The sequence below is a fragment of the Micropterus dolomieu genome, linkage group LG15 (genome assembly GCF_021292245.1).
Source record: "Micropterus dolomieu isolate WLL.071019.BEF.003 ecotype Adirondacks linkage group LG15, ASM2129224v1, whole genome shotgun sequence".
Taxonomy (NCBI): domain Eukaryota; kingdom Metazoa; phylum Chordata; class Actinopteri; order Centrarchiformes; family Centrarchidae; genus Micropterus; species Micropterus dolomieu.
In genome coordinates, this window is record NC_060164.1 from 23805611 (window position 1) to 23822003 (window position 16393).

At 42.5% G+C, this 16393-nt stretch overlaps 1 protein-coding gene across 5 annotated transcripts in view; it reads right to left on the reverse strand.

Moving 5' to 3' along the window:
* ehbp1 (EH domain binding protein 1) overlaps positions 1-16393 on the reverse strand; it is a 153731-nt gene that overhangs the window by 93837 nt on the left and 43501 nt on the right. For all 5 annotated transcript variants that reach the window (XM_046070419.1, XM_046070421.1, XM_046070418.1 and 2 more), the window contains 5 exons: positions 11173-11354; positions 8871-9010; positions 5671-5805; positions 4383-4644; positions 1404-1650 (listed from right to left, as the gene is read on the reverse strand). In XM_046070419.1, the coding sequence (XP_045926375.1) occupies positions 1404-1650; positions 4383-4644; positions 5671-5805; positions 8871-9010; positions 11173-11354 (966 nt within the window). The remainder of the gene's footprint in view (positions 1-1403; positions 1651-4382; positions 4645-5670; positions 5806-8870; positions 9011-11172; positions 11355-16393) is intronic.

The following is a 16393-nucleotide window of genomic DNA, read 5'->3' on the forward strand; positions in this document are numbered from 1 at the left end:
CATTCTTTGCATGCTTCCCTCCCTCCTTCCGTCACAAGCTCCAGAGGCAGGGGCATCTCTTGGCGAAGTGTGGCCCACCACAGGCCACTGGCTTTGGGTAATTAAAGTGGTTTAGGCCCCCTCACCCACGGTCACAGGCAACTGCAGCTGGGTGATAAAGGCACTGTGCCATAATTACATGGACGGCCAGCATCACCGCCCAGCTACACTAAAACAGTCAGCTAGCCAGCTGCATGGAGAGGAGGGACCTGTGTGTGTCTGTGTGTGTAAAAGTAACTGTATAGTGTGTGTGTATGCACAGGGGGTCAACACCCCCTTGTGATCGCTCTGCTGTAGTTAAGCCCCCTGTGTTTAAGCCCCACATAGGCTCATTGAACCCCCCCTACACACACAAACACACACATTTTTAACCCCCACACGTCCCCACACCCCCAGCCAATCATTCCCCACCAGTGGTCTGACTCCTGCCGTGAGTGTGTGTGACCATCAGCCATTTAATTAGACCCAGCCATGATTTACCTAATTTAAATAAATAAATAAACATACGAAAACACCCCAATAAACAAATACCTATATTCAAATGAGGAGCTAGGGAGTTTCATGAGCATAAAGAATGGGGTAGGAGATGGGATTGTGCAGGCGGAAAAAAAGCTAATGTAAGGACCACTGGATGTGGACACACAAGCGCGAACACACACACACACACACACACACACACACACACAAAATGCTTCAAGTCACTCACTTATAATAACACCTGCTACAAAGAATCAGTCAGAATGAAAAATAGTAAGTTGCCTAGGGCTGTGGAGTTTGGATTTTAGGGTTCAGTTTATGTTAAACACAGCCTGTGTTGCGATCTAAATAAGATTACATTATGTTTATTGTATTTGGCAAATTAATTGAAACTTTGGTCTTCCATCAAACACTCCTGAAGAGTTAATGAAGTCAAACATAAAAATTATACATTCTTCATTGTATGTCTATATGATAGTGAATTCAGAAAGAAAAAGAACAATTGCACTGTGGGTTTGTTGGGGAACTCTTTAAGAGAAGCTGAGCCCCCCTTGACTGTCCCCGTAGTCTAAATATTGCCATGAAGCAACATGTTACATTTACATCATTATTTCTGATAAGCCTGTTCTATACAATTTACGTTTAAAGCATTCAACTCTGACCATTATTTAATTATTACTGCCAAAAAGGATTCCTCTATATAGGACTTCACACCTGAATACTTTTTTTGGTACCCACTGTCAAGCTGCTACACCAGACAGCAAAACACTGCTGAGACTGCAAGACTGTATTTTATTTAAGCATTTATCCCAGTTGTTGTCACATGCATCTGTGCGTCTGTTGTGGGGATGCATCAAGTTTGTTACATTGAAGCAAAGTCTGGTTACCTTAGGGGAAGAGGAGGCCAGCTCTCTCCCCATCACTGCTGCGACTGGGCTGGGCCCGACTGGCTGGGCTCGCTCCCTGTCTGGGCCAGAGCTGGGCTTGGGAGCTGGCGGACTGGGGCCGAGGCCAGGGCTGGAACTTGGGGCTGGAGGAGCCCTCCTCTTCTGGCTGCTGCCCACATCGAGGGAGGTGCCGCCAACAGGGGGTCGCATAGGGCTCGATGTCCTTGGCTCGTAGAATGGGTTGGATCTGAGAATGGAGGGAATGGAGAGGTGAAAGTCGATAGTAAGACAAGACAAAAAGATGTGACATTTTTTAGAAAGTGCATGGATCTTACACAAACTGCAACTGTTGTTTTTGAATGAAGTTACAGTGTGTGAAGTTATTTAGATTTATACGACCTTTTGCCTTAAAGGCCAACAATGTTTGCACATGTCACAACAGGATTCTTGCAACGTTTTTAAGTAAAATTCAATGCTTTTTTGACCTTTTAATACCTCAAGAAATATAATTTAAGACCCCAAAAGTGTTGAACCATTTTCTTTTATAGAAAACAGATGTGCGATAGCTCTCTTTTAATGAGTGAGGCTGTGCCATATTCCGAATCACGGAACAAAGAGGCTGTTTACACATCCGCATACATCACCTACGTGGGCGGAAATACGGTCGCAGTTTAAAGTAAAATCCAAAAGTCTGACAGCGCAGACATACAGCGCGTCGATCATGGTCTGTATATGAACGTAAAATAATTCAATGCAGTGTTTTAATCCATTAAACTTGCATCTCCCCATCTTGCAACCACGAGTGACGATAATGAAACATGACACGCAGCCAGACGTCAACTACTGCAGCTAAAGTAAATGTAACATAAAACTAATGGCGGGGTCTCGCATTGTCTAATAGTAAGTTAATCAAACAATATACGCTAATTAGTCATTTTATATTAGGCTACTATGCGTGACAATTTTTCCACCAGCCTTAAAGGCACCATCTGCAAACTTAATACCTACAGCAAATTTAGGGTAAACAAACAAAGACAATTTGACCTTAATTTCCCAGATTTTTGACCTTTTAAAAAACATTGCAGATCTCCTTTTGGAAAAATGTCTGCTTATGGAACAATAAAACATCTAGCCATATATTACTGAGATCATCAGCACTATTTAGACCCATCTTTGGGTCCAACTGCCCACTGTGTAATTAAACATAAGGAAATTGCTACATGGAAACAAGAGTTTGGCGCAAGACAATGAACAACACAGAGAAGTGGTAAGGTAATAGAAGATGCAGGTGCACTGAGGTCATGTCTGCGTGACCTCATATCCTTACTGCCCAAGGTGGACTACTGACAGACAGACAGCCAGGAGTATGAAGGCACTTACACACACACACACACACACACACACACACACACACACACGCACTGAAACACACACACACAGGCGCTCTTACACACATACCAGAGTGTTATCAATATACAGGCATGCTTATGGAACTGAAAGCAGGGGCACGGCCTTGAAACATTCACTCAACATGCAACAAGCAATCCTAAACAAACAAGAGAATTGTATGGAGAGGGTGGGGGTGAGAACGAGAGTGAGAAAGAAAAAAGCTGATTGACTAGTTATCCGTCTGAAAGAGAAGGTTGGAGCTACTCAGCGTCCATCTAACCGCAGAGCAATTCGAAGAAGGGAAAAAAAGAAAGGAAGTGAAGAAAAGAAACGCAGGCAGGCCTATAGAGCAGCTTTAACAGACCAGCACTGGCTAAACGACATGTGAAAGGGCTCCAGTCAAAACACTGCGCTGCCCTCTTGAACTTTCTATTCTGCAGAGAACTGCTCCTGGTGTCAGAGACAGAGCAAAAGAAACATGCCAGTCAATAACCTGTCTGTCTTTAGACTGTCGAGAGGACAAAAACACACAGCCATCTGTGTGACAGCTTCGCTCAGAAGCCAAAACCTACAAGTTCACCTTTACAATATAGGCATCGCGAGCTCGTCTGCAGAGGTCACACACAATCAGCGAGACATTTGACTGTGCAAAGTACGACACAAGAAACCCTGCAGAATGAATTTTTGTTCTAGCTCTTAGTAACAGATGTCCTTCTCTCACTGCATGGTTTCTTTTACTTTAAAGTCACACCTCTGCCAAATGTGCTGCAAAAATGTTTTCTCAAAGCTCAGTGTCACTTCTACTTATGCTATAATTGATTCAAATATATATTTTCAGGGAGGAAGTTATGCAGGATGGCAAGGAGGGAAAGTATGTGGCAACAAGTTGATAGGGGGAGGGAAAGAGGGAGAGAGGGAGAAGGAGGGATGGAAGGAACAACAGAAGAGGGAAAGGAGGGAGACAAGGTTAAAGAATGCAGTGAAACAACAGGACCCTTGTTCCCGTTGAAAGAGCTGCCTCGTCACTCTGCCCTTATGGGGGGGCTACAAGTACCCCTCTATAAGGAGGGGTCTTACACAACTTTGCCTGCCAACAGTAACCAAGCTGGGCAGCCTGGATCCTCCCAGACTGCTTCTAATATGGGCTAATTCCGGAAACCACGTCAGTAGACTATTTTGCCGACAGTTTAGGAAAGTGTGTTTATCCAAATCCCTCTAGCAAATAATATAAAACGCATCTCTACGCTGACATACACAAAAGGTTAAATGTACTGTATACATTGAGAAAGGGGCTTCCAGAGTGTACTAATGAAAGTGAAAGTTTAAGAAATACAAATTAAACACAACAGGACAAAACATGCAAGGTGCACTCTTTTTCCTTAAAGGCTCATCCAAACCCAATAATCAAAGTCTGCCATTGTCATCTGAAAATACTGTACCTCCAAAATGTCAAACTCTCAGTAACCAATGACAAAACAGTCATGATATTTGCCATGTTAGGGTTCACATATTTCACCCGTTTCTGTGACAGCTGATTAAACATATTAGAAGCTTAAGAAATTGAACATAATAAAGAAATAAGAGTCTTACTCATCAAGCTCCTCCTCCTCGTTGTGAGAGGTGTTGGCATACAAGTATTTGCTCATGTCAACAGGCCGTACTCCTTTTCTCTGTGTGGGCTTGGGGGGTTCTGGGTTTGGCTGGAGGTCCATGTCCTGGTCGGGCTCATCGAAGGGGTTTCCTGGGGGTGTTTGTGTGTCAGGTTCATCTGGCTCTTCGAACGGATTTGAGGAGTCATGGTCATAAAAGGAATCATCAACCCGCTGCCTTAAGACCGGCTGGGCAGGGGGCTCTGTTTGACAGAGAGGAGAGAGCTCAGACTACATATACAACACATAATATAGTAGAATTGTAAAACATAAGTCACAGTGGTGTGTGTCTCAACCGCATGTTTCTTTATTTGACCAGAGCTTTGGCAGATCAGCACCCCACTGGGTTAGAGAGCTAAGGGTAGTCCAAATAAATGTGACTGTAGCCCTGGTAACTAGCCAAGAATTACAGACATACCTGCCTATGTGTCTTCTCATATTGTCTTTTAAAAAAATACAGTACAAAGAAATGGTTGAGCCACAAAGTTTTATTTGATTATGCTAACGCCAGCATTATATCTCATACTATAAAATATCTCTTTATATCCAGTGACATTTGCATTTTGTTTACCCATATTTGGTTAACATAAGTTAAGACAACTAAGACTTGCATTTCAGGCACATGCAGTATTGGTTATTTGTTGAAGCCTTAGTTTTAATACTAAAGATCTCACCTGGTGACAATATAATTTTGCTCAATTTAACAATTATAACATGCCTTTTGTGACAAAATCAGACACACACATGCCTACACACAGCTGCTGATGAATAAAAAATAGCAATTGTCCATCCCCCAAAACAAATAAAACCTGCGCACAGGAAGGCAAAACTCTAGACTCATACAGACAATAAGGTTCATATTAAAGACAACCTAAATAAGCTTCAAAGTTAGAGCTTTATGTGTATGGGAGCATGCCACTCAAAAACAAATAATCCATACTAATACACCTGGCTACTCAGGTGGTCAGACAAAAATATTGGTTTAGCTGTCTGACTGAAAGCACTGAAGCCTAACTGCTATAGTTACACATGGCCACACACATTCAAGGTATGTGCACATCCAAACCTTCACCTGTCATTCTACTGACTCTCCCCAAAATAAACACCTTAACTTTTATTACGTGATAAAGATCTAAGCCTAAAATCTGCCAAAATTACTGTCAATTTCCATCCACCCCAATAAAACTGGACTGAATGAGTTATTTTCACATGCTTAGAGTTAAACATACCTTCCTCATCAGGATCACCAAATGGGTTGAGGTCATTAGGATGAAGGTCATCAGGGTCATCGAAGGGATTGATGCTCATGGCAGGTGGCGCTTCCTGATCCTCGTCTTCCAGGAAGTTCAGCTTGTTGATCAGCTCTGTTGCCACAGAGTCCAAAACAAAGTAAATATACACAAATGACAATGACGAAGAAGACTGACGCTACAGAGTCTAAAATAACAGACACAGAACAACACCATAATTTCCAAAAACGAAGTGAATACAAACATTCACAAATCAAAATCCACCAATACTGCACTTTGGAGTGAACCAGGGGCATAAAGACCATTCAGTCTTGTATAGTGATCCCTCTTGCTGGGGAGCGCCGCCTAAATGTCTCAGTGCTCCTCTGGCACCTCAGCCCACTTTAATGCATGTGCAACAGTGGCATTCTGGGAAAATGTGTGTGGTATGGAGGGTTGCTGTAGGAGACCGTGAAGGCAGTATAGAGTTGCTATAGAGATCCTAGCTGAAAAGGCTGAGAATTGTCCACCATACCTTCATCATCCTCACTGTAGCCCAATCGCACGCTGCCAGTGTGCTGGTCAGTCTGAAAAGAGTGTGTGAGGTAGATGCCAAGAAGTGCTGCTGAGCACTGCGTGAGAATCAGAGCAAAGAGGAAGAAGTGCTGTGTATGTGTGAGTCCCTTTGTCTGTATGTAGGGTGGCTATGCGAAGTGGCGGCAGCTGATCAGAGGTGCAGCACTGTTCCTTTCCTCTTACAACATTCATGGCCCATTTTCAGGCCAAGGTAAGTGGACAAGTGCATGGGTGTGTATTTACGTCTGTGTGCGCCAGTGTGTAGCATAATTTGTGATCCAAATGAGCTCGTGTTTTCTCCAGTCACAGGACAAGTGGAAACCCTTTGTGTAAAATGTGAGGGACAGAAATGAAGTTCTGAGTTTGTCATGTATTACAGAAAGCCAATATAATTCATTTTGCATTATAAGAAATTATTTGTTATCTTCACTTAAGAACTTTTATTATTTGCCTTTCACAGCACATAGTTTGTACTACCTTTACTCAGCTGCATCTAACTTAGCAATGAATTACTTTGTCTCTCCAAAGCGTCTCACCAGCTTGAGGCCCAATGAAAATCACAAACTAATCCAAAAAGTTCAATTGAAAACAACTTGCATCTTCCTGAAAAGACTTTTTTTGTGTAAGAAGAGTTTTTTTGGATACCAGGCACTAGTTTGGTTCACTGCCAATTGCAGTAAAAGAAGGCCACAACGTCAAAAGACAAAGGATAGGAACCAAAAGGATGAACACTAACTGATGTGTTCACAACACCTTGTACAGCACATCACCACTTGGACCAAGATAAATTGTAAGACCACATGACCATTACACCATCACAATACCAATGTAAAAGGAGGATAGGGGGGTTTGAGAAAGAGAAACAAAAAGAGAGGAAAGCTGAAAAGGTAAGGATTAAGAATAAATATATGGAAAGACATTGTAGTAAGGAATGGTAGTGTAGAGGTGACACAACGTTCACGAGACGATGAAAAAAGAACAGGAACACGGGGAGAGAGGTGAAGAAAGGTGAAAAAAGACCTTGGGAGGAAGCGGCAGGCTTAGCGGTTGCTTTGCGTGCTCGCTTAAGGACACCACCACCATCATCATCATCATCATCCCCATGTAAGCAGCTGAGGGCATTCAACTGGTTTACTATCTCTGTAAACGACAGGGCCAGACAGGAAGGGAGGAAGGAAGAATAGCAGTGAACAAGGCAAAGCAACACAACCCATCGAGGGTATCCACACAACCACTCACACACAAACTCTTATTAACAACATATAGATATATAGAGTTATATAAAGAGTGTAGACCTTGGTTTATGTTTGCAGTGTTATTGCTATCTTTAAACTAGCTTGGAAGGCAGCACTTGAGTACAGTCTATCTCCAAATACATACACAACACTGATATTTCCTAACAGGAGCATGTACATGCTGTATATCATTGCTTTGGTTAACTCCGTAATAGCATTGCCAGAACAGCTAATCTGCTGTTTTGGAGAGCTTCATAGATGGTATCTTTATTTCACATTGCATTATTTTTTACTAAGCTATAGGTAGCATGGCAAAACATCTCACACATAACTGACAAGCACATACATACTCAAAACACACAAACTACTTATTCATAAAAGATGTAAAATACATGATTTTTAAGTGTAATATATTCTCTTTTCATTATTTACATAATGTGTGTAAAAGGTAAAAAGAGAACGTATGTTTTGCAGAGTATGCATTGGTTAGCCCGGTGTTAGTTTGCTGGTGTAGCTTGCTGGCTTGTTTGATAGGTAGCATCCAGGGGAGGAATGTGATAGTGGGGAGTTTTGGCAGCTTGGCCAAGCCTTTGATTTAGAAGCGCACGCTAGTGAAGCATCGCTGTAGGCGCTCAATGCATATACATATAAATGAGACAAAGAGCAGGGAAGGGAAAAGAAAGGAGAGAACCCATGAAGCTTAACATGAAGACATGGCGCTTTGAAAAGTTGGATTAAGCAAAGCAGGAAGCGGCAGGGCCCATACATTAGACCACAGAATGAATCCTCAGCATGTATGTATGGAAGGAGGCAAGCCACCATCAGTTGACTAGTCCACCAACACAGGAAAGCAAAGAACAAGGGGTAATGGGGATAGGGGGGAAGTAGAACTTTAGAAACTGAAGATAGCCTGAAGCTGAAAAAAAAAACAGTAAATGAAACTCATGAATTTACACATTTTTTTCCTTATGTTTGCAAGCATGCACGCACACCCACGTTTACAGAAGCATAAATCAAAGAAAAAAGCAAAGTTGATGCCCCACTGAAGCCTTGGTCCCAGTTAGATTTTGGTTTGGCTGATTATTCGGGAGGCTTGTAGAAGTAGTCAGTCTGGGGAAATGGCAAAGTTTACCAGCACATAATTTGCGAGCTGCCAAAATAACTTGTATAACAGACCGACTTACCATTAGCGGAGCTTTGACTGACAGCACAGGAAAAAAGTGATCACTGAAAAGTGTGGTTGCTGACCAGCAGTAAGCAAATTACCATGTCTAATGACAGATTCCAACAACATAGGTGACTTAAGCTGATGTATTGCCAATCTTACAAAATCATACATCTGTCCCCTGTCAAAACATACAAAGTTCTTTATTTTCTGCCAGTTTTCACCTGTGATCTTGGCAGCCTTCTCCTCCTGGTTAACCCTATTCTCCTCGTCCTCCTCATTCTCCTCCTCAAAGTCGTCCAGGTTGCCGATGTCCGCTTGCTTCATGCTCATCAGGCTGGCCAGGCTTTGCATGTCCTCATCACTGCACCATAAAACACATACAATTCACACACACAACACAACACAGACAGAAAAGTTCACAGGAAGAAACAAATAATAATAATAATAATAATAATAATGGTTTAAAAAACATGATGATGACACACTCAAAATAGATTAACTACAATAGAAAAAAAGGAAAGAGAAAAGATATATAGATAAAATCCATCAGTATTGTATTTTCAATGTGCCGGCATGAAGACAACCCATAGCTCTCACCATCACGCTGCCAATAGCTAGATCACATGTAAGGATTATCATTCTTCTCTTTCTGTCTCCTACTTCTACTTTCAGCACTCATGTCTTCACTTCAGACCTCCATCTTTACACCTTACTGTCATAAATCACCCAACTTAGACTTCAATTTCACTGCTCACATTTTAAGCTTTTGTATCTCATCGCTATTCAACCACTCCTCTCTCATGCTCAGTCTTTCCCATCCACCCATTTTCTTTTATTTCCCTCTCCACCACTTTATTCACAGATGCATCAACTTCTACAGTATTCCTTGTATTTTATGTAGTATTGCGTAGCCCCCTCAGTCCCTCAATACCACCGCTCCATCATAATGAATGTATTTTCCTCTCTGTTCTTTGTGTTTGGTGTTTCCCAGGCCCAGAGGCTCATTTGAACTGGTGTGATTGAGTTTGTTTGTGTGGTTGACATCATTCCCCGAAGGGTTAACAAGGGTTACGCGCCATCGACCCCGCCGTCCGCAACACAACAAAGACCTTGTTGCTCTGCTCTTGCTCGGCATGTGTGTGTGTGCCTTTCTTTAAATGAAAGTTACTGCTATCAAATTAGAATGAATAACAAAAGGCAAACACCGCGGTTTAGAGTGTGTGTCCTCAAATGAAAGTTGGTAGAATCAAAGAAGAATATGTGAGAATGAAACACTGTGGTGTCTGTAAATTAAACTTTGTGTGATAAAACAGAATGTGTGTACATTTTTGTACATACATTCTGTGTGTATATTGTTATCCATTTTTTACTATAAGGGTACACATTCACCTGATGCAATCCCTTACAGAATTGAGGACGTTGTCTTTGATATAATTCTAAAAGACTTGCAAATATAACTTTAATACAAGCATTTTAAAAGTCACTGGTTAGAACTGACATGAAAAAAAGTGTGTCTTTAAAGGGTTACCACAGCCTCCCTTCCAACATATTTTAACAAAATGTAACTGGTTACGTAGTGTGTGACGTAGAAGGTCGGGGAACACGAGGGAGACTGACTGACCACCGCTAAATGTAGCATACACAGCGACGTAGAGCTGGTAGCTGGAGCTAACCAGCCATGGGCAGCTTCTGTCAGACAGTACTTTCCTCAGCTGAAATGTCTGATGGACATGGAGTCTCTAGAAGGACATTTGTATTGCAGAGTTACTGTGTGGGTACTGGTGTTATACCTGGGATAGCGGCTCTACTACGAGGGGATCTTCAGTGTGTGTGTGTGTCTCTGTGGGAGACTGTCAATACACATCAGTAGCCCTGCTTTTTGTTGTGTTTAGGTTACCGTTCATCAGCCATAAATGTCTTGCTGAGCTCTGAATACAGTGCAACATGTTTTAATGTTAATGGACAAGCTCTAAAAACAGCACAGATATCAGTGGGTCCATGTGTTCTGTTTCTGGTGCTTATCAGGCTTGCTAACACTCATCAGCTATGTGTGAGACACAAAAAACTGGGGCTACGGTTAGGCAGTGTTATTTATACTTGCTACAGCAACTGCTACCATAGTCGGGGAGGGGGGGGGTCATAGTACGAAAAGTGGACATTGGAGTCTTGCCTATTTCATCACGACTGGGAAGGGTTGAGAGAATTAGGCTGAACTGAACTTTCAAATCAAAAGATTCAAAATTTCCAAAAACTGATTCAGCAAAGAAATAGTTGTTACAAGTAGACTCTTACCAACGCTGACTGAAGAACACAAACAGAGTAAAAATAGGCATGCACACGAGTTTACGCTCCAGAAAAGCCACTGTTACTGTTTTATTATTCAAATCAGACAAGAATGGGAACCAGGATTAGTTAAGAACGTTATCAATATGCAGGGAAGGAAAACCAATTCATCTTGTTAAAATTCGAAACGATACCCAAGCTCTACTAGGAATGATGTTACATGAGAAGACCCAGACTTACGTGGCCTTTCCCTCACGGAGGAAGATGCAGGAGAGGGAGAACTGCAGCGTGGCCGACACCACCTTCTTTGACAGGGGCTTAAACTTGAGTTTGACATCTGTCTGTGTGGGCATTGGGCTGGCGTACTGTTTCATGTTTATACTGCTGGTGGCCAAAGCCTTCCTCCGCCCTGATGGAGACTCCTGGAGAGGAAAAGAAAGACAAACCACATTCAGGTGAATATAGGCCCATATTGCCCAATTGAAAGTGCATAGCCTGTACACTGCATCGATCAAATGAAAAACAACAAAGAAAAGTCAGGAAAGTGTTCACTGTTTTACAAACATTTAAGCTGCAGGATGTACAATTAATTTTAACACAAAGTATCCAAAAGGTGAAGAAGAACAATTCATCATATCTAAAGGCTGGCGATTGCAACATCCAGATAAATAAAGGTGTATTCAGTCACGGTTGGTTGGTAAATCCAGAACAGGCTAAAACCTGTGCCCTCCCGCGTTCCTCATTGTGAATTCAGTTGTGAAATCCTTCCTGGTATTTCCTATCAAGAGTCCATGCTGAAGCCATTTTTGCTGTACTTCTTTTCAGAGATGTACTCTGGGCCAGGGGCTAGCAGTCAAATTGGAATTTGGGAATATGCCACAGACCAGGTGATAAGAGTTGTAGAATCAGTGACAGAGGTCTGTGTGTGTGTGTGTATGTGCACATGCAAGCTGCTCACCAGAGGACAGTGTGTGAAAAATAATATGCCGGAAAGCCTTGTCACTGACTGCTAGATATGGAAACTAAACAGTTGGGGACGTCCCAGCCTTTTGTCTGCCTCCCTCTTCCCCCAACAACAACTGATGGGTTTTGTCTGCTGCAAGTCTGGCTATGGGAGCACCATGCTGTCAGTGAACAGCAGACTGGTTCACCTCCTCGCTGCGTTGATACCACTGACATACCATGTCCTTCTTTTTCTGTTTTGCCTCCTTTGTTTTTATAGATTCTGTTTTTGTGATGGGAAACTGCCACATTCCCCTGGTTAAATGATATGTGTATCTCCTAACGTTGGATTTGGTTCTAACATCAGACACTAGTGCACACGTGTCCCTTCACAGGCCATGTGGAATCAAAGCAGCAGGCGGTGGTAACACACATGCTCTCTTAAAATCTGTCTGATTTTGCTTGCTTTCCCTTTTTCATCTCTATATCACTGCATGGATGTCCAAAAACAGCACATATAACTGCACACAGTACACACCTACACACGAACACACACACACACACACACACACAGCTGTTATTATACCACAGAAAAATACGTTCTTGTCTCAGCTGCGAATCGAGCCCGGAGGATTCACCCTCTCATGCGCACAATGCCGAACAAAGCAGAGCAGCTAGCTCGCTTTCACACAACACCAGTTTCAGAGCACATATACATATACACATACACTCTGGCGCGTACGGTAGATAAAGCGATACAGGCTCTTTACGTTGCCCGTTTCCTGATGTCTTCACACACAAAAACACACACACACACACACTCATCTCAGAGGTTTTGGCTCTGTGGGGAAAACTCAATCTCAGCCTTATCGCTGAGGACCGCAGGGTATTCATTCACACACACACACACACACACACACAGTTGGTATCAGTACAGAGTGGTAAAGCTATTGGTAATATAGTGAGCAACTATGTAAGCTTCAAATAAGGACTCAAAATCTGTGGGCCAGCAAACACCAAACTAAGCATATAAATGTGTAGAGTGACTTCAATCTCACTTTTCATAATCATTAAATGTTATTGGCCTGTGTGATAAATCCAATCTCTGAATACATTTAACTTACTGTGATTAAACATAGTCCAGAGTTGAACAGCACAAGTAGTCAATTCTGTTCCTAAAACAACTGAGACCACAACATGTGATTAATATCGTGATCACAACATGACAAATCTGGATTACGGTTATGTCTCACTGCAAAAAAAAAAAAAAACAGACTATGTCACAACCCAAAACTCTCCAGTTTAACTCTATGGCTGGGTTCTCCTACCATCCCAGGGAGAAAATGGGCTTACTTCTGTTTTGTCTTTATAACTAAAGAAAGTCCTCCCACAGAGTTTTATTGTGTACATACTACATATGTATTGCAGATTTTGTTTCTTCTTCACATGCACATTGGGCTCACTTCCCCACCATAAAAATAAAGTTATCAAGTAAGGAGTAAAAAATGACAATCATAGATTTTTCCATCAATATGAAACAACCAGTAGATTATCTGACTGAAATATGATTTATAACTCTTTCAAAGTATCTATTCAATGGTGGCTTTTATTCGTTTTAGTGAGAGGTAAAGGCTGAAGAGCTCAAGCGGCTGACCTGTGGGAGCAATAGGGTTAAAAGCAGTCTTGTCAATGAAAAGTTGATAACGTGAATCCCAGGCCTGCTGAGGAAATTCTGTTAGGCAGCAGACATCTTCCCTTACTCAAGAGCTACTTTCCAAGTGCATTTGGACGTAAAAACTAAAATTGCTCCGGTACAGATGATCAGAATCTGCTTCTCCAGCCTCGACCATTTCTGTTTCAATCCTGCCTCTCCATCCTTCCATCTCCTATTGACATCACACCATACCGTCTCATCTAGCCCTCCTATCCGTCCATCTCTTCCCCATCTTAGCCTCCCCTTTCCCACCTCGCTCCATGCTCAGAACAATAATTAAATAAAGAAAACTACAGAAGAAACCCGACCAACTGACTAGCGAGGCCACTTGACATTTCGTGCTGACATTTGAGCCTTTTCGCCTTAGCTGGGAAACATAATGACATATCATTGCCCCACCACGAACCCCAACTTGTCCAAAGAACAGCCCATCAGGAGAAGAGGAAGATGGGTAAAAGAACTCTTCACCTCTTATCTCTCTGCAGATTACACCCTGGCTATTATACTAAGCTAATAGCGCATGTAGATGCGTTATGAATGAATTTGCCAAATGCACCAAACACTTAAGGAGAGGGGATTTAGCAAAAGGAAGGATGAGGAGGAACAGGGGGGAGAGGGGTCTTGAAAAATAGGAAATACTTAAGGATATGCAAATACCCCAGCACAAGAATGGAATAACCGTTTCAACAGATTTGAGTGGGGACAGCAAACAATGGAAATCTGCTCCATTTCCCCGGATGCTGCTTGTCAATCAATGTGTGTGTGCATGCGAGAGTGTGTGTGTGTGTGTGTGTGTGTGTGTGTGTGTGTTTGAGAGAAGTCAAGAGGGGGGGTGGGCTGGGATTAGGGTGACTGGGAGGTTGTGACAATGTGTAAAATGAAAAGGAAGGACAATGCAGAAGTTTAATTTATTACAAAAGAGGATACGACTATCAATATGCTCTCTCTTTCTGAGCCCAGAGAATGACTAAATACCTCAGCGTGCGCGTGCGTGTGTGTGTGTGTAGGTGGCACAGCGGTAGAAAGAAGGACAGGGTAAGAGAGGGAGGGGTGATGGCTGTATGCTGCCCCCTAGCTGCATCATTTAAGACCAACAGTTAGCTCGGACTTGCAGTTTTGTGCCACACTCACAAAACACCAGGCCACATGTGACGAGACACGTGGAAAGCATTAATTAAAAAAAACAAAAAACAGGAGCGATCAAGCCTTATTAATTTTATAACTGAGATTGAATGACTTTCTTCAAGAAGGGTGTGTTTGTGTTAGAGCGTGTGTTAGAGTACCAGTCCTGCCCCTCTCCCCTGGTGCCAGCTGGCCTCTGATCGATCCACAGATGCTCCCCCGGTGGGGGGGCAGGGGTCAGGGCAGGAGGGGTGCCCGGGGGTCCTGCTGAATCCCTCTGCCCCAAAATGCCAATGGGACGGGCCGGAGGAACGAGGGGAAGGGATCCTTTTGTCGCTGAGAGATGGATTAATTAGGCTGAGTGCTAAAAGAACCAGGCTTCTTTGTATAGACCTGGTCTGACACACACACACACACACACACACACACACACACACAGTTGGGCAGTGTTAGCACATGATGAACAAAAAGTGCACAAAACACACACACACACACACACACACAGTTGGGCAGTGTTAGCACATGATGAACAAAAAGTGCACAAAACACACACACACACACACACACACACACGCACACGCACACCAATCAGCTAATGGCTTCTTAACACAGGACACCAGTCAATTGGTTTCTAATTTTAACAAACATGGTCGATGTTCCGTATTGATCCATGTACTACACTTTTACTAACAATTCACATATCAACATGATCTATTCCTCTGATGAACATGTTCCCAAACTTCTGCTGTAATTGGAGAGACCAAATAATAATATATTCATTTTTTAATTTTGATGTTTTCTTTCTTGTTCTGATGCGCTTCGACCACTGTTGTCAATATGAACGGTGTGAGCAATTTGTCAATAACTGACATGAGTGTGGCAATGTTTAGTACGTTGTTGAGGAAGACAGAAGATAAAAACATGGCTCTGGTAACGCAACGATGATAATAACTGATGAATCACTGGTTCCACATCAAGCAGAGGATTATCTGACTTAAGCCTGCTGCCACAAAACAAAACAATCCTAAACTGGAGGAAAGGGACAACCTGAGGTCAGCTACACTCAGACAGACACATTAACACTGCACAAGATGTTGTATTTGTTACGCCGTGGCAGTTTATGGTAATCAGCGGCACTATGGAAAATGGATCAGAAATAACAGATGTTCTTAAGAGTTTCTCGATCAGGCCGCATTCTACTATTTTCCTTTCCCTCTCGTTCTTCTTCCTCTCTCAAAATGAAACAAATTAAAGTTGTAAAGCTACGTGAAACAAAACGGAAATATTCACTCTATATAAAACAGTACACAGGCATTTGTAATCTGCAATCACACCATTCAGAAAAAATAAAAGCCAAACTCAATTTACGCTATAGAATAACCCTGAGGTAGCACCGATTAGCCCTCTGCCCCAACACCCAAAATCAGCCGGCTCTGGTTGAATTCAGCAGTCAGCAGATTGGAGATGGGGGTGCTCAGTGCTATTCCTCTCGCCTCAAGGTCACAGTTATTGGAAATGGAGACATCCAATGTGCTCACATCTCTCTTTGAATCCGCACACAATGGAGTGATTCCTCTGTGTCAATTTGGCCTCCCGTGATAACTGATAAGGCAAGCCTTTTTACATACCACCTATGAATACCGCACTAAAGGCGTTACAGACACACACACACACACACACACA